The sequence below is a fragment of the Poecile atricapillus genome, chromosome 28, assembly GCF_030490865.1.
Source record: "Poecile atricapillus isolate bPoeAtr1 chromosome 28, bPoeAtr1.hap1, whole genome shotgun sequence".
NCBI classification, from domain to species: Eukaryota; Metazoa; Chordata; class Aves; order Passeriformes; family Paridae; genus Poecile; species Poecile atricapillus.
In genome coordinates this window covers 763,608-784,722 of record NC_081276.1, presented here as the reverse complement: position 1 = coordinate 784,722, position 21,115 = coordinate 763,608, and the positions used below count along the sequence as shown (strand labels likewise).

General features: G+C 56.5%; 3 protein-coding genes across 6 annotated transcripts; 2 read left to right on the top strand and 1 right to left on the bottom strand.

The window, feature by feature from the left end:
* Positions 1-210: 210 nt before the first annotated feature.
* On the top strand, positions 211-14,848 carry CHAF1A (chromatin assembly factor 1 subunit A). Its single transcript, XM_058858339.1, has 15 exons — positions 211-825; positions 1,361-1,411; positions 1,612-2,540; positions 4,269-4,325; positions 6,102-6,343; positions 6,795-6,855; positions 7,520-7,588; positions 7,960-8,183; positions 8,319-8,487; positions 8,669-8,749; positions 8,827-8,916; positions 9,102-9,363; positions 10,012-10,457; positions 13,036-13,123; positions 14,365-14,848. Exons 2-15 carry the CDS (start codon positions 1,363-1,365, stop codon positions 14,442-14,444), a joined length of 2,847 nt encoding a protein of 948 aa, XP_058714322.1. The 5' UTR covers positions 211-825; positions 1,361-1,362; the 3' UTR covers positions 14,445-14,848.
* Positions 247-1,340, top strand: LOC131589484 (collagen alpha-2(I) chain-like). Its single transcript, XM_058859048.1, has 2 exons — positions 247-356; positions 470-1,340. Exons 1-2 carry the CDS (start codon positions 247-249, stop codon positions 1,338-1,340), a joined length of 981 nt encoding a protein of 326 aa, XP_058715031.1.
* Positions 14,144-20,116, bottom strand: UBXN6 (UBX domain protein 6). 4 transcript variants are annotated; one of them, XM_058858340.1, is made up of 12 exons: positions 19,566-20,111; positions 19,428-19,523; positions 19,159-19,316; positions 18,853-18,914; positions 18,587-18,709; positions 18,276-18,373; positions 17,879-17,954; positions 17,709-17,793; positions 17,267-17,486; positions 17,058-17,188; positions 16,298-16,443; positions 14,144-15,810 (listed from the first exon to the last, which is right to left on the bottom strand). In XM_058858340.1, exons 2-12 carry the CDS (start codon positions 19,508-19,510, stop codon positions 15,682-15,684), a joined length of 1,311 nt encoding a protein of 436 aa, XP_058714323.1. In that variant the 5' UTR covers positions 19,511-19,523; positions 19,566-20,111; the 3' UTR covers positions 14,144-15,681. The 4 variants fall into 4 exon arrangements, with proteins under 4 accessions (XP_058714323.1, XP_058714326.1, XP_058714324.1 ...); XM_058858343.1 differs by having other exon boundaries at positions 19,580-20,111; XM_058858341.1 differs by having other exon boundaries at positions 19,608-20,111.
* Positions 20,117-21,115: the final 999 nt, after the last annotated feature.

Sequence of the window (21,115 nt, the reverse complement as noted above, 5' to 3'; positions counted from 1 at the left end):
GGCCGCCACCACCGAGCGGCGCGGCCGGAGCGCCCCGCGGAGCGAGCGCGCCCCCTGCCGGCCCGGAGGAACCGCGGCGGGCCGCGACAGGCGGGCGTGTTGGGAACTGAATGTGGCACAGCCGGATCTTTGTCCTGAGGGACCCAGCACCGCCCGCAGGGAGCGGAGCGCGTGTGCCACACCGGGACAACCGGCCCGGGACCCCCGCCATAGTCCCGGGGGGAAGATGGGATGACAGACGCTCCAATGGAAAACTACGACTCCCAGTGTCCCTCGCGACAGCGCCTGCGCCTCGCAGCGGCGGGCGCTAATTGGCCGCCGGCGCCGCCGCCATTTCGCGCGTTGGCTCAAGGCCCGTAGCGGCGCGGCGCGCGGCAGGACTGGCTCCGCCCCCTTCGCCCGGTGCTGTGGACAGGCCGGTCCCGGGACGGGCCCGCTGCGGCCCCGTTCCCGCCCGGTGAGCGGGCAGGCCTCGGGCCCAGGCGCAGGAACCCAGCGGCGCCCCGCCGGCCCTCTACAAAGCCACCCAATCAGCGCCCGCAGCGCACCTGACCGACAGCCGCCTCCGCCAATCAGCGGCTTCCGCCGCGGAGGCCAATCGGAAGGCGAGACGCAGCGGGGAGTGTGGCTGTGCGGGTCACGTGGGGAGCGCTCCGCCAATCAGCGCCGCGCGACGCGGGGTCGCCCCGGCTCCCGCCAAGTACGAGCGGGACGGGCCGGGCGGGACCGGGCCCGGGAGCGGCGGGGGCTGCGCGGGCCGGGCCGGCCTCGGTTCGGCCGCCGCGGTTCGGCCACCGCCGCCAGCCGCGCCGGCCGCCGCCACAGGTAGGGCCGAGCTGGGGGTGCGGTACGGCCCGGCCGGGGCGCGAGGTGTTTCCGGCGGCGGTTGGGCCGCGGGGTGCGCGGGGCCCGCCCGGGGTAACAAAGGCGGCGCCGGAGCCGCCGCTGCGCCCCGGGACTGGGCCCGGGCCCGCCCTGCGGCCTCACTCGCGGAGTCACGGAGCGGTTTGGGTGGGGAAGGATCTGAAATCGCACCCCGTTCCAGCCGTGCCGCGGGTACCGACACCCTGAGGGCTCCGGCCCGGCCCTGGGCACTGCCAGGGACCGGGGACAGCCACGGCTGCTCCGGGCACCGGTGCCACGGCCTGCCCCCCTCACAGCCGCCAAATTCCCCCTCACGTCTCGCTGGGTGCAGCCCCAGCCTCCTGGGGACGCTGTGGCTGCCGGGACCCGCCGGCTCGGGGCTCCTTTGGCTCGGGGGTGTCGGGGGGGCCCCTCTGCCCTCCCTCAGCGGCCCTGGGGGAGCTCTTGGGCTCCTTGCGAACAACCACGGGTGTTGATTTGCTGTTTTCTCCCGTAGCCATGGAGTGCAGAGACAAAGCTGCTGTTCCTCCGCGGAAGCTCGTCCAAGGTAAGGGAATGTCTCTCATCCAGCGCAGTTTAAACACATTAACAGCGGTTCAGACCTGTTTCACAGACCTTTTTCACAAAATACATTGGCTTGGCTGGGATTAAACCGCCTCCAAGTGGCTCTTCTCAATTTTATGCTTCAAAATGAATGAAATCCTTTGATGTTTCCTGTCACTGAGTAACCTGGTGTTGTTGTTGCAGCTCGGCTGCCCTTCAAGCGCCTCAATCCTGTGCCAAAGGAAAAACTTGATCTGGATTCAGAAGTGAAAAAAGTCAAGAGCTCCCCGAGTGCTTTTGTTCCGAGCAAGGATCCGTCCCTGGATGCCTCGGGTGCCTCCCTGGACAATGTGGAGAACGACTGCCAGCTGGGCTCCGACGGGAATTTGGGGAATTTGACTCCAAAACTTGTGAATGGGAAGGGTCCATTGGACCATTTTATCCAGAAGAACCCAGGAGGTGACACGAGTGACCCTGGGGACGTTCCTGACCTCTCCAAGGGCCATTTTATCCAGAAAAACCCAGGAGGTGACACGAGTGACCCTGGGGATGTTCCTGACCTCTCCAAGGGCCATTTTATCCAGAAGAACCCAGGAGGTGACACGAGTGACCCTGGGGATGTTCCTGACCTCTCCAAGGGCTCTGGCCACGGACTCGAGGGGGATGTGGATTCCAGAGCTGCCGTAACCAGCGGCACCACGATAGGAAAAGAGCTGAACCAGCTGAGCTGCCTGAATCCCTCACAGAGCAGCCCAGCAGGTGACTCCACGGAGACTGAGGGGCCCTGTGCAGCTGCAGCCGAGGCAGAGCAGGACCCGGGAGCTGGGATCCAGCCGCGCTCCAGGGCGGTGGCAGGCAGGAAGGGGGCCCAGGGCGAACTGAAGGATGTGCTCTTTGAGGGGAAGGTGCCCGTGGTGCTGCTGGAGGACATCATGAGCCTGAAATCCCCCCAGGTGGTGTCTCTGGACAGCAGTGGCACAGGCTCCGAGAACGAGGCCCTGGAGTCGTCCCACGAGGGAGACTCGGGACTGAGCCACTCCTCGCTGAGCTCCGGGAGCTCGCCCGACGTGCAGCTCGTGGCAGAGGCCAAGAGGAACTCGAGTCCTTTGGCTGCCTCCACACCTGCCAGGAAGGTTGGTCTGCTCTGCTCTGGGGTGGAAGCTGCTGTGCCTGCAGTGTTTGGGTTCCTGGGATCATGGGGAAGAGGATGGAGTGGGGCAACGAGGAGTGTAGGGAAGGTGGTGGTGATTAATTACTGAGTTATTGCCCTTTGGAATCTTTTAAGTCCTACAGCTAAAGGATTTGATCTTCCCTGGTTCTGGCTGCTGCTGTGTTTACATTTCTTTAATGAAATGCCCACTTGGGACTTGGTGTTTTGGTAGCAGCATCCAAGAGCAGTTTGTGCTCCAGTTGCTGTTTCCCAAGCTCAGTTCATCCTCCTGGAAGCTGCTGTGGTTCCTGTGAGGATGTTCCCCCAGTGCCACCAGTGCAGACGCTTTTCCAGCTCTCAGTTCCTGCAGCTGCCGTGGAAAATCTCTGGCACAGGTTTCCCAGAGGAGCTGTGGCTGCTTTGGAGGTGCCCAAGGCCAGGCTGGTGAGGGTTGGAGCAACCTGGGACAGTGGAACGTGGCACTGGATGGGCTTTAAGGTCCCTCCCAACCCCAAACATTCTGGGATTCTGTGAAAAAGCTCTCAATGAGGGGCTTTTTGGTCACCTGAGTTTCAGTTTAGCAGCTCTGCTCCAGCAGAACACCCCCAAACACCCTGATTTTTGGGGCAGTTTTGACAGGGAAGCTTCCAAGGGCAGCAGCACCTGCTCAGCTGGCTGGAACACCACGGGGATGGTTCTCCCAGTCCTTTTGTTGTGTTTATCAAGTCAAATGATCAATTCCTCCTCTGTGAAAACTCCCAATCTTCCACCTCTAAGGTAAACAGACACACTCAAGCAGGCATGAAGCATTTGCAGTGTAGCAGAACAACAGAAAACACTCCTGGTGTAATCCAATAGCGCCAGTGGGGCTGGATTTGTGCGTGTGCTGCTCCCCAAAACGAGGGTCTGCACCCCAAGCTGTGCAGCTGGGAGTCCTGGCAGGTTTGTTTTCCTGGGAGGAAACAGCTCTGAGGAGCCGAAGCTTCCACTTGGCAGAACTCCTGTTTTATATCAGATAAATATAGCAAATAAAGCAGTTGGGCTGTGTTAGCCCGTTAATCACAGTTTAAATGTGATGCTGTGAATGGCAGGAGGAGGAGGAGGGGGGGATCCAGTAAATCAAGTCACAGTGTGCTGAAAGATTGATAAATTAGGCCTTTAACCAGTCTATGAACAATAATCTTAAGCATAAAACCCCTTTTTCTTCTCTCCATAAATAAAAGCTAAATGAGAAGCGTGCCCTGTTTGGAATTTAGGGTCAGTGGGCTGTTACTGGTGGAAGATCAAGTGGACTGTGATGGCAAGAGGAAACAGTGTTAAAATATGGAAAACAGTCCTTGTACTCAGGAAGTTCCAGCTAAATATCACAGCAAGATAGGTGGATGCAAAAAAAGCCCCAAAGAAACCCAAAGTGACTTTGGTTCAGAGCAGCTGCCCTGGGTGCTGTGCAGGTGACGTTCCCAAAATGTTCCTGTGGGGCTGAGGGGACCAGAGGGGTTTGTTGGTGCAGGCAGGGTAAGGTGAGGATTTCTGGGATGGATCCAGGCTGGGGTGGGAGGGGGGGAGATGGGACCTGGCCGAGCTGTGTCCTCATCCCCTGCTCTGGGGGGGTTTGGAGTGGCTGGATGTGATCTGCAGGAACAGCCTGGTGTGGCTCAGGCTGGAAAGGGAGGAGCAGGATCTCCTCTAAAACTTGATTTTGTAATTCCAGGTACCTCAGAAATTCCACAGAAGTTCAGCAGAGAAGGAGAAGCTGAGATTGCAAAGAGTAAGGCATTTCCCTGACACCTCCCCTGAGCAGCCTTTTGTCTCAGCCCAGCTGGAACATCTCTCTTGCCATTTTTCCTCACCCTGAGGAGTGTGGAAGAACCTTTAATGCAGGCAGTCAAGGTGCTTGGCTCTTCCCAAAGCTCCTGAACGGAGCTGTGGCTGCATTTGGGGCTCTCAGGGAAGAGGTTGGAAACGTTTAAGCCCCAAAATGCAGGGTCTGTTTTTATTAATACACCAGGAGAGTGTGTATTAATAAATACACTTTTATTGAAGAGTGGGGGAAGCGAGTCTGAGGCTTCCCAGAGAATGTCACCACTGGATGCCACCACTGGGAATGCTCAAGCTCCAGGTTCTGTGTGCTTGGCTGCAGCTCCTTACTCTGCTCCCTGATTCTGCTGCCAGCCATGGAATGCTGGATATAGAGGAGGCTGAAGGGTCTCTGGGGTTTCCAGCAGTGAAATGGACTTTTCTGGGGTTGTTTTTCCTGCACCTGGCAAGGTTTGTGCTCAGGAACTGTGCGTCTCTCAGTGGCTTGTTTATAAACTTGTGTGTTTTATGTAAGTTGTAGCTGTAAAGCTTCTTGCTTTTTCCCAGTGCCCCATATAGAATTCCAATCTGTTGTTTTCTTCCCTTCTATAGCTCTGTTAAAAATAGCAGGGATGTGAGGGAGAGAGGAGAATGGAAGCTAAAAATGATGCTGAGAATGAACTAGAGCCACCAGTGAGCTGTCAGCTTCACACCAGCACCCAGCACATTCCATGACTCAGGCTGACAGTGTTGTTTCCTTGCCATTGGCACCACTTGGCTGTTGGTGGCTTTCTGCAGTTATTTGTGTTGTGACACCGCTCAGGGAGCCTTGATGTTGACAAGGAGAGATGTGAAATCAATAAAAGAAAACTGAAAATACCCAGGGAGGAGTTGGAGTGTCTGGGCACAGGCAGATCCTCCTCTCCTGGTGACATCAGCAGTGCCTGCAGCACAGAAAAGCTCTTTTTCTTTAATTTGACATTTTCCTCCTGTGTGTCAGCAGAGCCACGGTGGGAATTGCAGTTGTTTTGGGAGGAAACACCACAAAAGGCAACACTTGCAATAAATCTTCCCCCCACTGTTCCCAGAGCGCCCCTTGAACAAGCTCAGGGCGCTGGTGGTGTCTGAAATGGACGGAGAGGAGGGATGAGGAGTTTGGAGGCTCTGGTTATTCCCAGGGATCACGGAATATCCCAGCTTGGGAGGGACCCCTGGGGATCATCCAGGGCTGGTTTCTGTGACAGTGGGTTTGTGATGTCAAATCAGCTCCAGTTCAGCTGCAGAAGTGACACCACTGTAGCCCTGTGATGACACCACAGCATGAAAGCTGAGCTCAGGAGGAAATACTTTGGAAAGAGTCTGCAATCTCCTATTAAATAAGGGAATAATTACGATTTTTTAATTCCCATCTAATTTTCCATAATGCTACAGTGGCAATGAAAATGACTCAATACAAAGCTTTCTTTGTTGCTTAGAGAAATGGAAACACCTTTTTTTTTTTTGCAAAAGGGAAAGGAATAATTAAAGCTTTCTGTGAGGCAGCACGAGGCAGCTCAGCTGGCAGCAGGGAGCCGTGGATGTGCTCCCAGCTGCTTTCCCGGGAAGGATGAGGGTCCCTCCCATTGCAGGATATTTTGTGATGCTGCAGGTCGAGCTCTGGGTGGGTCCAGGCTCCTCTTGGAGAGGTGGAATGCTGATTTTGGTGCCACAAAGGCGCAGTTCCCTGAGTGTCCCGTTTGTGCCCCAGGATCAGGAGCGCGCAGACAAGCTCCAGAAGCTGCAGGCAGAGAGGGAGGAGAAGGGGAGGCTGAAGGAAGAGGCAAAAGCTGCGAAAGAACGAGCCAAGGAGGAGGCAAAGAAGAGGAAAGAGGAAGAGAAGGAGTTGAAAGAGAGAGAAAGGAGGGAAAAGAAAGAAAAGGAAGAGAAGGAGAAAGCTGAGAAGCTGCGAGTGAAGGAGGAGAAGCGCAAGGAGAGGCAGGAGGCCTTGGAGTGAGTGCCTGGGCTCCTGGGGACCCTGTGCTCTTCCCATCCCCACCTTTCCCTGTCCCAGAGGCTGCCCTGCTCCAGCAGCACGGGCCTGGGCTCAGGGCTGGCTCTGGGATGCTCCAGGGGCTCTGTGTCCCTGTCCCAGCAGTGCCTCTCCTGTCCTGCTGCCCCTCCTGGCAGGCTCTGGGCCTGTTTGTGGCAGTCACCCGTGACTTGGTAATTGGAATTTCCCGGTATGGAGGGAAACTCGAGGCAGCCTGTTAACTGTGTGGCTAAAGTGGGTCAATATTTGCTCTAGAGCAAATGAACAAAGCCTTCTCTACACTTAACCAGGGTGGCTCTTGGCTGGACTGACAGATGATCCTCGTGGTGGGGTCTGGGGCTTCCCAGCTCTTCCTCAGTGCAAATAAACCCTTCCTGGAGGGTGACAATTCACATGAACTTTGTTTTCAAGGGCAAAACTTGAGGAGAAGAGAAAGAAAGAAGAGGAGAAACGGTTAAAGGAGGAGGAAAAGGTAAAAAAGGCTTTCCCTGGCTTGTCTCTGAATTCTTTCTGGGGTGAGATGGTGGTGCCAGCTGGGATGGGGCAGATCCCGTTGGGAGGCAGCAGATCCCGTTGGGATGGGGCAGATCCCGTTGGGATGGGGCAGATCCCGTTGGGATGGGGCAGCAGATCCCGTTGGGATGGGGCAGATCCCTTTGGGATGGGGCAGATCCCGTTGGGGTGGGGCAGATCCCGTTGGGGTGGGGCAGATCCCGTTGGGGTGGGGCAGATCCCGTTGGGATGGGGCAGATCCCGTTGGGATGGGGCAGATCCCTTTGGGAGGCAGCAGATCCCTTTGGGAGGCAGCAGATCCCGTTGGGATGCAGCCCTGTGACCTGCTGGGGCTGCTGCTCTGGATTTTTACCTGTTCCTTTCACTCCTGCTGGTTCCTTTGCTTTTACCCTCTCAAACGATTTCTGTGTGTGCTTCTGAATGCCCACAAGTGAACCCTGTCCTGGCACTGACTCTGGAGCCCTGCTTGTGTCAGGGGGCACAAGGAGTGTTCTTGTTGAGTCACAGGAGCTGGTGACTGCCTGAACTTTGCTTTGAAGCTGAGTCATGCGTGAGCTCACCTTGGATTCCAGAGCTTTCTTCTGTCTCTGTGTTGACAGTTTGCATTTGGGTTCTCATTTCAGCGCATCAATGCACAGAAAGCAGAGATCACCAGGTTCTTCCAGAAACCAAAGACTCCACAAGCCCCCAAGGTGAGGGATTGCTGGTCTCTCACAGTTGTTCCTGACAAATGCCCTCATTTCCTTCTCAGCTGCCCCTTACAGCTTCTTAGGTGGTCGAAACATTGTTTTTTCTTAATTTCCTGCTCTCAAAAGCGTAAAGGATTTTAAGAAAAAGGCCAGAGCAGAGACTGCAGGGGACATTTGTGGTTGATTTAGTGAATCTCAGCTCTGTCTTCTGCATTGCCTGGAAGATCTGCTGGAGTCTTGGACAGGAAGGGCTTAACCTAAATCTTCACTTAACCCAAATCTCAGACCACACCTCAACAGCAGGTGTTTCCTGCATTGTTGGTGCTGCAGCTTCTCGGTGTCCAAGCCCTGACATTCCTCACTTGATGTTTCAGACCCTTGCTGGCTCCTGTGGGAAGTTTGCTCCTTTTGAAATTAAGGAGAACATGGTCCTAGCCCCGCTCAGCCGCGTTTCCCTGGATCCAGACGACCTGGAGCAGCTGGATAAGCTCCTGCGTGCCCAGAACAGCGATGGTTCCTTCTTGAGGGATCTGAAATGTCGTAAACCACGAAAAACTGGGCCCACTTTGGTCAGTGACAGCAATGACAGTGTGAACAGGTCAGTCTGCACTTGGGGGCTTGGCTTCTGTTGATAAAACAAACTGAAGAGGGTTTGAGGGAGTGATGGACACTGGAGAGGAGGGAAGGCTGGAGCTGTTCTCCAGGGCCTGAGCCCCCTTCACTGTGTTGGCAGTGACGTGGTGGTGGTGGACAGCTGCCAGGCAGACGCTGTTCCTGAGAGGGAGAAGTTTGGCAGGATGAAGCTCCTGCAGTTCAGTGAGAATCACCGCCCTGCCTACTGGGGCACCTGGAACAAGAGAACCGCGCTGATCCGTGCCAGGAATCCATGGGCCAAGGACACCGTAAGCACCTCGGCTGCTGCATTCTCCCCCTCTTTGTGCTCTGGGAGTGAATGTGCTTGGCCAAGTGCTCTGCTTGCCTGGGATTGCTCAGGCACTTTGTTCCCTCAGCTTGGAAACCCCAGGCTGGGTTTGGTGCTGTGCTCTCCAGCGAGGGACAGACATTTCTTGGCATTTCTTGCAGAAACTGCTGGACTATGAAGTAGACAGTGATGAAGAGTGGGAAGAGGAGGAGCCAGGGGAAAGTCTCTCCCATAGTGAAGAGGTGAGGATCCTGCATGCTGAAACAATCAGGAACCATTTGCACTCAGCAGTGTTAACTTTTAATCCATTTATGTGCAGGATGATGAAGAGGAGGGAGAGGATGAAGACGAGGACGATGGGTTTTTTGTACCCCATGGGTACCTATCTGAAGATGAAGGTGTGACAGAGGTGAGGGTGTCCCTGAGTTCCCAGTGAAGTGTGGAATGTCAATATTGGCAGGGGAGGGGAGCACACAGGGCTGCACGCTTCAGGAGCCCTGTGTGGCTCCACGAGGCAAAGCTGGGTTTAAAAAGCTCTTTTGTGTTTTTTAACTGGCGTGGGTGCAATGAGTCCTTTGTCCCCTGTGGCTGCAGGAGTGTGACCCAGAGAACCAGAAGGTTCGCCAGAAACTGAAAGCCAAGGAGTGGGATGAGCTGATAGCCAAGGGGAAGAGGTTCCACGTCCTGCAGCCCGTGAAGATCGGCTGCGTCTGGGAAAGGGCAGCGCAGGACAGCAGCACCAACACGGACCTGAAGGTGCTCCAGCAGTTCACAGCCTGTGTCCTGGATCCACCTGTGCCAGAGGAAGAGCAGCAGACACAGAAATGTAGCAAGAAAAGGGCAAAAGATCAGCAAAGTAAGAGCTGAAGGGCTGAAGAGTACTTGCAGACTGTTGTACTCTGCTTTGCAGGGAGTAGGGGGATTACTGAGTGTTGAATTCACAATGTTTCTGACAAGTCTGGAATCCCAGGAATCTCTGAGAGCTCTTGGAAAGGAGTTTTCTGGCAGTGCCTCTCCAAAAAGTCTTGCTCTGGGCAATCTAGGAAATAAAACCAACCAGACTTGAGCAGGCTCTGATTTAGGATGGGCTCGAGCCTGTTTATTGTCTGGGGGAGAGGGTTTGGTTTCTGTGCTGGGTTCCTGTCCTGGGCTTTTCCTGCTCACAAGGACGTTAATAACTCACACGAAGGCCAAACAGGGGGTGAGGATTTCACTCCAGGGTGTTGTTATTATTGAGAGTGAGTTTTGCACATCAAATTCAGCTGCTGTTACAATCGTGGAATCCCAGAGTGGTTTGGGTTGGGAGGGACCTTAAAGCCCATCCAGTTTCTGCCATGGGAAGGGACTTGCTCCATTCCCCCTCCAGCCTGGCCTTGGAGCCTTCCAGGGACGGGGCAGCCCCAGCTCTGAAATCACCCCTGGCGTTTTCCCCCTCTGGAGGAAAATCAACATTTAACATCCCCCCGGCTTTCCCAGCCTTTAACCCTTTCCCTGCCGCCCGCAGTCCTCGGCCACCTCCTGCCGCTGCTGCACGGGAACGTGCACGGGAGCAAGGTGATCATCCAGGAGTTCCAGGAGTGCTGCCGCCGGGGCCGCTTCAGCGACGGGAGCCCCCCGGCAGCGCAGCCCCCGGCCGGGGAGGACGGCGGGGTCCCCTCCAAGGCCAGGCTGAAGAGGATCATCTCGGAGAACTCTGTGTACGAGAAGAGGCCCGAGTTCAGGATGTGCTGGTACGTGCACGCCGAGGTGCTGCGCAGCTTCGGGCACGAGCGGCTCCCCGTGCCGTGCCGCTGGAGCTACGTCACCCAGGTGCCCTGCGCGGGCAGGGACGAGGGGGGCACCGTGCCCGCCGTGCCCGCCCCCCAGCCCACGCCCCCGGCAGCCAAGAGGAAGGCCATGGCCAGCATGTCCATCACCAAGTTCATGAAGAGACCTCGGGATGCTGAGCAGGTGAGTTCCCAGCAGGGTGAGTGTGCCCCGTGCCTTGGGGCTGTTTCCACCTTGGGCTACCTCCCAGCTCGGCCTGGTAGCCACAGGCCCGGCCTGCACGCCACAAGGCCATTTTTTATGGGGAAAGAAGTGAAATGATGGGACTAAAGAGATGGGTTTCTTTTGTGTGCCTGCAGCTTGGACTCTCTGTTCCATTTGAAACGTTGCTCTCCTGCTGCTCTTCCATTCTCTGCTATTTGGCAGTGATTGCATCCAAGCTGTGAATAGTTTGAGAGTCTGCTTGGCCTTGGTTTTACAGCTGTGTGTAATTTGTGTGCAGGTTTTATGTGTGCCTGTGGCTGCCAGATGTACAGCCCGAGCTGATGACTTACAGCAGTTGCATGTGAACGGATTAAATGTGGTTCCCAAGTGCTGCAACTCGGCCCAGAGCAGTCTGTAAAGGCTCCAGCTCATCCTGACACACATAAAGCTGAATTTCAAGAGCTGGTTTAAAAATACAATAATTCATAGGGACAAAATGAGATGGAATTGCAGTGGTTGCTGCTTGGGAGCTGTGTTGTGGTTTTCCTGTTGTTGCTTCTGCTTTTCAGGGCAACCACAGGTAGTGCTGGAGCCTAATCATGACTGAAAAATGGGATCATGGAATTCCAGAAGGGGCAGGGACACCTCCCACTGTCCCAGGCTGCTCCAGCCTGGCCTTGGACACTCCCAGGGATCCAGGGACAGCCACAGCTGCTCTGGGAATTCCATCACAGCTCCTCACCTCCCTCACAGGGAGGAATTCCTCCCCATATCCCATCCAGCCTGGCACTGGGAGCATTCCCTGTGTCCTGTCCCTCCATCCTGGTCTCCAGTTTCTCTCTGTGTCTCCTCTTGGCCCCTTCAGGCACCCACAAAGCTCGGGGTGCTCAGTTGAGGCTTTAGGTGCTGGAACTCGGGGTTATCAGGGTTTGAAATCCCTGCCAGTGGATTTATTCCTCCTTCCCTCCTTCAGAAAGAGCCCCAGAATGGTTTGGGTTGGGAGGGACCTCAAAGCTCATCTCGTTCCACCCCCTCCCATAGACCACAGATGAGGCTTTTGATGCTTTTTATGCTTTGCCTTCCCAATTTATTCTTGGCTTTTTTGGCTTTTCTACTGAAAAAGCTCAGCATTCAGGTATTGATAGAGATCAGAGACTTGTGAGAAGCTGTTCAGCCCCCAAACTCCATCTGCTTGGGTTTTTTCTTGTACACTAAATAAAGGCAGAGATAAAAGTCTCTGCTTGGCACCCACTGGAAATTCAGCTTATAAGGGAGCAGAAATAGCAAAACAAAGACTTTTAGGAGAATTACATCACCAGCCTGAATGCTTCAAAGCCTCTCAGAGCTGTGCTGGGGAGGTGCAGCTCCGAGCAGAGGTGTCACAGCCCCAGCAGCTTTTCATTCCTGATGGCTCCATCAGCCCTGCTCAGGTGCTGAGCTCCCACCCGAGCTGTGGAGCCAGGCTGGAGCGTGGGGAGCGGCTGGGAGGGCACAGCTGCCACGTTCCCACTCGTGTTCCTCTGCTGCAGCCTCACACCAGGGCTTGTGTGAGTAAAGGTGCTCTTACATAAGCTGTGGAGAGAAAAATGTGGTGCTCAAGTGGGCAGCACCTGCCCACGTGTGGGAGGGATTTAATCTGAGAACTGGGACTTTATTGAGAGATGTAAATTGAAAATCTCTTGGCTTGGAGCAGTTTTTAGGAGATGGGGACCGGGATTTTCATTCCAGGTCCAGCTGAAGGGGAAACAAACAACTCAACAGACCCTCAGAGCTGGGCAGCTTGAGGTTGTGTCACTCCTTGTGTTCTGTGCTCTCAGTTCAAAATAGGGAATTTGGGCTTTTCCCATGGCAGGAAACCTGGGCAGCAAGGGAAGAACTGCCACCAGTCCCTGAATAAAAACTGACTGGCAAAGATGAGGAGGAGACAGGAGAGAACAAGGCCCAGTCTTGACAGGCAACAGTAATTCTCCATCCTGAGGAGGGAGACAGCATCCAGAGGGGTCAGAGGAGGCTCAGGGGGAATTTGGGGCTCTGCAGAACTCCCTGGCAGGAGGGGACAGCTGGGAGGGTCCCAGGGGACACCAGGACAAGAGGGAACAGCCTCACACTGCACCAGAGCAGGTTTGGGTTGGAGATTGAGGGAACATTTCTTCACCCAGCCCAGGGCAGGGTGGAGTCCCCTCCCTGCAGGGATGTGGCACTTGGGGACACTGGCAGTGCTGGCCTGGGCACTGCTGGGGACTCACTGAGCTTTATGAGTCTGTGATTCTGTGAAATTAATTAACAGAGAGGGGAGAGAGTTCCCTTCCAGAACTGCAGTGAGAGTCAGGTTTCCCTGAAGCCGCCTGTGCTGCGGGGGTGCTCAGCACCTTGTGGAACAGGGAGGGATCCTGGAGCAGGAGCTTGGCCCCTTTCCCACCGCCTGTGCCACTGCAGATGAGGCCTTGTGGCACGAGCCAGGGGCTCCTGGGGCTGGGAGTCACAGCTTTCCCTTCCCTGCCCCCCTGATGTGCCCAGCACCCTCCTGACTCTCACCTCACCTCTTCTCTCCCTCCAGGCTGCAGAGATGGACGGATTTCAGGCAGACACGGAGGAAGATGAGGAAGATGACGACTGCATGATTGTGGATGTACAGCCAGCAAAAGGTGGGAAGTGGGCGCCAGGCTCTTGGCAGACACTCCCCCGAGGAGCAGCAACTGCGTGGGCTGAACTTGGGGCTTTCTGCCCCTCTCTCACCATTCCTTGAGCTTTTCTTTCTACAGATACTTTATTCTAGAAACTCCTGCTTTTTAGGCTTTTTTAAAGATGCTGCTTTGCTATTTATGGCCTCCTCTGAGCTGCTCTTGCCTTCTCTGCCCTCCCATCACCTCAGTGGCACACAGCCCCGTGAGCAGCCCGTGGCTGCCAGCGTTCTCTGCCCGTTTCTGGGAGCACAAGTGAGCTGCACCAGTGAATTATTGTAAATATCTCTGCTCTCTGGGGTGTGCAGAGCCCTTCAGGGCTGCCAGCTCTGGGTTTTCACCCCTCTGGTGCCTCCTCGGAGCTGCAGATTGTCTGAAGGGAATAACCTGGGGGAGCAGCCTGGCTGCTGCTGTGCTCCAGAGTCTGAGCTGTGTTTGTGTCCCAGTTATCCCCTGGAAAACGGCTTCAAAGCCCCTCTGCTGCAGCAGCCGTGCTGGGACGAGGATGTGGAGCAGCTCCTTTCATCTCCCAGAGCTTCTGGACGTGCTCACCCAGATCAATGAGCTGCCTGCAAGCACGTGCTGCGCTTCCCAAAGCCCTGGGCTCTTTCTTCCTGCTCACAATGCAGCTCTGAGGAAAGTGGGTTTGTGTTGGGCAGCTCCTCTGGCAGATAAGGACTGGAGCACAGAAATTCTGTAGTGTTTGACCCATTCCAGGCATTATCTGGGCTCTCCTTCCTCTCTGAGCTCCTCTCACCTCCCAGAGCAGACAGTGGGACTGCTTGACATGAAGCCTGGCTTTAATCTTAAGCTGCTTTTGCTTATTACCAGGCTCTGAGATGAAAACCTCGCCTCAGGTTTGTCACCTCTTGTTCTGAGGGTGCCACTGAGCAGTTTCCCTCCCTCAGGCTCTGCTGACACACATGCAGCTCCATTTGTTTGGCTCTGCCTGACTCCAAAGCACTGAAAAGATTATGAAAATCCTTTTTATGGTTGAAAAGTGATTTTTTTTTTCTTTTTTTTTTATTCTGGATTGGTGATATTAAATACGAAACCAGTATTAAAACCAGTTTTTAAATAGTGTTGAAAAGGAGACTCACAACAGATGCAGGAAGCTAACACAGATAAAACATAAAGCAGTCAAATTCTACTGGATTAATGAGGATATTTATAAAAACAAACCCAACACATTCTCTCCTTTGCAGGTTCTACAGCTTCAGAATCCAGTGGCACGAGAGCTGCTGACCAGGACAGCAGCGTGGTCAGCCCATCTAATACAATTTGAGACTTAAATGCCTACTAACTCCTCTGTATGTATGTAGAATGAGCTAGAAAATTTTAAACATTGTGTATCTTTGACCAAGATACTTGAAAGTATTCCACATTTCTTGTAAAGAGAAGACAGCACTTTGTTCTGCTTCAGACCTGATGGAAGCTTAAATTTTTAGTTTTAGCTTTTTAGCTTTTTTTTTTTTTTAAATACTGCATATTAATCTGTCCTTAATAAAGCATTATTGAAATTTTGATACTTCTTTGTAATGGAAGGTATCTAAGTTATCTCTAAAAGTAGCTGAGGGATTTTGGAATAAGCTTATTGTGATGCCACTGGGGAATGACTGTTCATAATGTTGTACAGCGTGGCCTTGGGTATAAATGATGTACAATTATATATGAATTTATGCTCTTGTACCATCCTGTTTGTGGTCTTACTTGCTCCAGAGAACAGCAGCAGGGTTTACCTTTGGAAAAGGAAAAATGTTTCTCTTATTTTGGGACAGGCCAAGGCTGGATTCTGTCTCTTGTCCACATCAGAGCTGGGCTCTGTCCCACAGGAAAACTTGGGTTGAGGTTTTAAAGGACTGGGCTGGCATCAAACTTGATGCTGCACAGAGAAACTCGCTGGGGGTTTCAGCTTTGTGTGACTGGAGAGTTATGAATTATTTCTTTAAAAGATTGTCTGTATCTGGAGGTTTGTTATCACCACCAGTGGCTGTTCCCTGCCGTCAGTCTCTGCTCCCAGTCACACCAGTGCCAGCCCCAGCACAGACTGGTTTGGCATCTCAAACCTACAACAACAACAACGCAACCCAAACAGCTGGGATCAGAACTGAGTCCTTGAATAAATCCAATTCCATTTGATCAGACTGAGTTTTCTCCCAAGAGCTTCTCTCCAGCAGAGTCACAGTGCACACAGGAGGGGAAGCCGAGTTCTGAACCAGCCCCACAGCCCCTGATCCCTGCTCCAGGTCCCTGCTCCAGGTCCCTGCTCCAGGTCCCTGCTCCAGCACCTCCTCGGGAGCTCCTCAGCAGCCCCTGCCCCGCTCTGGTGCCCGGAGCCCCCGGGAGCAGCCGGGGCTGGGGAGAGGCTGCCCGGGGCTCTGGGGCTGCCGCGGGGCACAGGGAGCTGCAGCCCCTCCGCAGAGCCAAACCAAAGCCACCTCCGAGCTCAGGGAGCTCCAGCAGTCCTGGGAAAGGAGGGACGAGTAAAGGCAGCAGCAGCACGGGAGGCAGGGCCCTTTATTTCAGGAGAGGCTCTGGGCCCGGGCCAGCAGCTCGGGCCTGAGGGGGCTGCGCTGCTCCTGCTCCGCCGCCGCCTCCACGTCAGCCATGAGCGCGGCGTCCCAGGCCAGGCTCAGCAGGGCCGAGGGCACCTGGCAGGACAGGCAGGTTACTGACCACAGCCAGGAATCCTAAACCCACCCATTCCCACCCCTGCCCGGGGCAGGGGCAGCTCCCACTGTCCCAGGTTGCTGCATCCTGGCCTTGGGCAGTCCCAGGGCTGCTCTGTTCCCCTTGGCCTGGGTGCGTTCACAGAGCTGCAAATACTCCAGCTGCAAAGGACAAGGCTGGATTCTGCAAGCAGCTCCTTCCAGGGGATGCCAATTGGGGCTTTCTCTTCGTACCCTCCCTCCCCATCATCCTTCCCTCCTCCCCAGCCCCAACAGCTGCTCTGCTCCAGGAGGGAGAGCCCTGCGCTCCCCTCCACACCTCCAGGCCCCCAGGCAGTGACTGCTCTGTGCTTAAAATGAGGGGCCAGAGCACAACTTGGGGCTCTGAAAGGACACAAACTCCTCCCCCAGCTCTGAGCAGCAGAAGTCTCTGACAGCCTCAAGATGCTCTGGGATTTTTTTCACTCACCAACCCACATTCATTGAAGGCCAAGCTCTCGTCAGTCAGTTTGAGACCTCCGGGTCCCAGGAGCTCAAAGGGCAGCCAGTCATCTCTGAGCGCTTCTCTCACAAAGTTGTAGAGCACAGATACTGATTCTCGGGCATAAAAAGTCCCTGCCATGAGAAAACAAGGTGAGAGAGTCTGGCATTTACCAAAATCTAACCTTTTGTGGTCGGTTCCATGGGGCTTCACCTACTGATGCTGACTTGATCAACGACTTCCCTGACACACAGCCAGCCTGATTTAACTGAAAACTATAAAAGCAGAATCCCCAAAGAAAAATAGTCAATTGTTGGGAGCCCCTGCCAGCCTGTAACAAAGAGCTGGGAAAGCCTGAAATGATTTCCAGAGTTCCAGTGGAAAATTTGAAGAGGATTTATGCTGTTGTACAGTCTGACATCACACGGGCAGCCTCACGCTGGCTGCTGTCACACACTGATCTAATGAGTCCAGCTTGTTTCCAGAGGCCTGGGAAGAGCAGACTTTAATTAATGATGCCTTGAGACTCTTCCCTCTCTGTCCAATCCTGGCTTAAAATGCCAGCCCTGAGCAGGGGGAGGGTTTGGAGATGGGAAGAGTTAATGGAGAAACATTACCCCACCGTGGTTTTGGGGTGGTTTATTCCACCAGCTGAACCCAGCACCTCCTGTCACCCAGTTCCTTACACCACACCTACCCCCAGGAGCTTCTGGAGGTGCCCCAAGGAAAGGTGAGGAGTCTGTTTTACCTTGGAGGATGTATCCATCGGGAAAGCGCACCCGGAGCAGGGTGTAGTTGTATTTCCTCATCTCCCTCTGCTCCTCCTTCTCGCGCATGGCCCTGGTCCTCAGCATCGCCGCCTTCTCCACCGCCTCCGTCCTAAGGGGAGACACCCTTGTAGGCCCCAGGAGAGCCACCAGGAGCTCCTGGCCGGTGTCCCCTGGCCCCGCTGCTCACCGGAGCCGCTGCTCCCTCCGGAGCTCCTCCGCAGTGAGGTTGAAGAAGTCGTGGGGCAGCTCGAAGCGCGCGGCCGCGGGCGACGGCTGGAACACCGTGAGCTGCCGGTGCAGCTGCGCCCGCACGGGCTCCGAGCTCAGCAGCTGCTCCTTGCGGTCCTTCAGCTCCTCCAGCCTGCTCAGAACCTCCTCCTTCAGCACGTAGAACTCCTCCGTGGCCTCTGCAACCACAAGGATGGGCCGTGAGGCTCTCGGTCTGCAGGGCAGTGACACAGGGACGAGGATCTCTGGGAAAGGGTCACGTCTGGACAAGGAATGTGCTCCTGGTTTTGTTCCAGCCTTGGAGTAACGAGCTCTGTGGAGCTGTCAGCAACCAGAGCTGCTCCCCAGCATCCCAGCACCCCCCAAAGCCCTGACCCCACATCACCACCAGCAGCTCTTGCCTTGTCCTGGAACAGGCAGTGTTTTTGTCTCAAACCCGACAGCCTGGAAAAATTTGTGCGTCCCTTCCAAGCAGCTTATCCTTTCCTGGAAGAAAAGGACAGAATTTAGATGGAGTTTATTCCAAGCAAGGGCTTTCCAGGGCTGAGCAGCTGCAGGAGTCTGAGCTCACCTGGAACACCTTGTTCTGCAGTTTGATTTTCCGGTATTTCTCCTCCTCTGGATGGAGATAGATGTTATCCAGGTACCTGCAGGAAGAGGAACGCACTGCCTGGGTCGAAGCAGGACACTCCAAGGTCAGAGAGAAAACAGACACCTCACGGTATTTCTCACAGAGTAAAAGAGATGAGAAACCCAGGAAAATAAAATACATCCATGCTTTGGGGTCAAACCAAACAACCAGCAGCTCCCAAACCTCAACAAATGGGATCAACATCCTCCAGGATGCTGACATGGGGTCAACTGACAAATTGGGTGGTTCAAGGGTTCAGTTTTCTTCCAAAAAAAAAGACTTTGGCAGAAGCAGAGCAAGAAAATCCACCAGGGAAGGGATGAGCAGTCACACTCACTTGGCCATGGTCTCCACGCACAGCCGCACCTTCTCCCGGTCCCGGTTGAAGGTGTGGATCTCCATGATGGAAGCAGCCACCGGGTCCACAGAGAAATACTGGGGGAGAGGGAGAGAAGCTCAGGGAGGAGCTGGCCCCAGCTCAGCTCAGTTGTTTTTTGCTGGGCTGGAGATGATTTAAGAGGGAACGTGAAATTGTCCTGGAGGAGATTTTGCAGGAAGGAGGTGGAGGGTTGGCGAGGTCACTGCTGGACCCATGGCACAAAAGGAGTTTGAAGAGGGAAGGGAAGGAGTTTGAAGGGAAGCACTCACTGCCTGGATGGCTTCTCGGAGCTGCTTTTCCTTCTGGTCTTTCCTCACAATTGCACCGCTCAAGGGGCAGATGAAATAAACCCCTGATACAGAGGGAGCAGCTGCCCCTTCCTCCTCCTGCTCCTGGAGGAGATAAAAGCAGGCAGCAAACTGAGCACAGGGAGGTTTTGGGAGGGTTATGATTATCAACACCCTGGCAGATCCCCTCAGGACAGGGAGAGCAGCCCCGAGGGGCGCTGAGCAGGGAGCGGCAGCATCTCCCTCACCTTCTCCTCCATGGAGAGCTCCTTCTCGCTGGCAGCTGCGTCGGCCATCAGCTCCTTCCTCACTACAACACACAAACCCCGCTTGGAGAGGAGGCTCAGCACATTCCTGAGGCTTTTGGACAGCTCAGCGCTGCCCTGTGAAGCCAACACCTGCCCGGGTGCGGTGTCCCAGCCCAGGGCTGCCCATGACCCCATTTCCACCACAGCTGCCCCACAACAGCCTCGAGAGCCGCAGCCGGGCGCTTTTCCAGCCGGGCCCGCTGTCCCCGGGCTCCGGTGGCCACGGCTGCCCGGTCCCGCTCCTACCGTGGCTCCTGATGGTCTCCTGCGAGCCGGACGGTGCCTTCGCCTTGGGCTTCAGCTCCAGCCGGGCCAGCGCCGCGGCCGCCGCCCTCTGCGCCTCATCGCTCGGGGCCTGCCGGGGCTTCGGGGCCACCTCGGCTTTCGGCTTCTCCTTGGGGGCCCTGCGGCGGAGGACACGGGCTCGGGCTCTGCTGGTGCTGCCCAGCCGCCGGTGACACCCCCGTGTCCCCCGCCCGGGGCTGGCGTTACCGGAGAGTCCCCCCCGCCCGTACCGGGACGGCTCCGAGAGCTTCTGCCCGGGCCCCGCCGTCTTGAACTTCAGGTCGGCCTTGATCTCCTGGAAGAACTTGCGCATGGCGGTGCCGGGGCTGGACGGGAGCACCGGGACGGGAGCACCGGGACGGGAGCACCGGGACGGCAGCACCGGGACGGCAGCACCGGGACGGGAGCACCGGGACGGCAGCACCGGGACGGCAGCACCGGGACGGCAGCACCGGGACGGCAGCACCGGGATGGGAGCGGGGCCGCCGCGCCCCCCCCGCGCTTCCGGCCCGCCCGCGCCGTCACCGGAACGGGGCGGGACCGGCCCCGCTCGGGGATGGGGGCGAGGAACACCGGCACCGGGACCACCGGGGGCTGGCGGCACCGCGGACCCCAGACCGGCACTCACGGACCCCAGACCGGCATTCACGGACCCCTCACCGGCACTCACGGACCCCTGACCGGCATTCACGGACCCCAGACCGGCATTCACGGACCCCTCACCGGCACTCACGGACCCCTCACCGGCATTCACGGACCCCAGACCGGCACTCACGGACCCCTCACCGGCACTCACGGACCCCAGACCGGCACTCACGGACCCCTCACCGGCACTCACGGACCCCAAACCGGCACTCACGGACCCCAGACCGGCATTCACGGACCCCAGACCGGCACTCACGGACCCCTGACCGGCACCCACGGACCCCTCACCGGCATTCACGGACCCCTCACCGGCACTCACGGACCCCTGACCGGCACTCACGGACCCCTGACCGGCACTCACGGACCCCTGACCGGAATTCACGGACCCCAGACCGGCACCCGCTGACCCCACACCGGCACTCACGGACCGCCACAGAGCCCAGGTTGCATCCACGGACCCCCAGGGTCACCCCCGGAGCCTCACGGACCCCAGAGCACCCCAAACCGGCACCCGCAGCCCGCTCGGAGCAGCCTCGGCTCCCGGTGGCCCGGGGGCAGCCCCGGTGTGAGCCCAGCGGGCTGAAAGGAGCCCTGGGCAGCTCCGGAGCGAACCTCGCGTGGAGCTGGGCCACAGCCGGGGCTGGACACGGAGCGTGGTGTCCGAGCCATCCTCGGGACACCGGCCGAGCGCTCCGAACCCCGGGATGGACACGGCGAGCGCAGCTCCCGCGGCTGCTGCGGGGTCACGGCCTTTGTTCCCCGGCACAGCTCCTGCTCCCCGTGCCCAGGGACACGCGGGGAAGGGGCTGCGACTCTCGGGAGCAGGCGGAGCCCACCCCGAGCGGGGGCTGCGCCTTCACCCGTGCGGCCGCACCGGGCGCTGCCCCTCCGGTGGCACCCGGTGGCACCGAGAGCCGGGAGCGCCTGGAGCAAGGCTGGACACACAGCGGCATCGCCAGCGGGAATCACGGACGGAGACACCGTGCCCTCCAGCGCCCTGGCACAGGACAGGCTGAGGACAATGTGCTGGAGCTGCTGGGATGTGGCAGAGCTGGGATACGGAACGGGCAGGATGTGGCACAGCCTGAAACACTGCACAGCCGGGATATGGCAAATCCAGAGCGTGGCACAGACTGGATATGGCAAAGCCGGAACATGGCACAGACTGGATACGGCAAATCCAGAGCGTGGCACAGACTGGATATGGCAAAGCCGGAACATGGCACAGACTGGATACGGCAAATCCAGAGCATGGCACAGCTGGGATATGGCA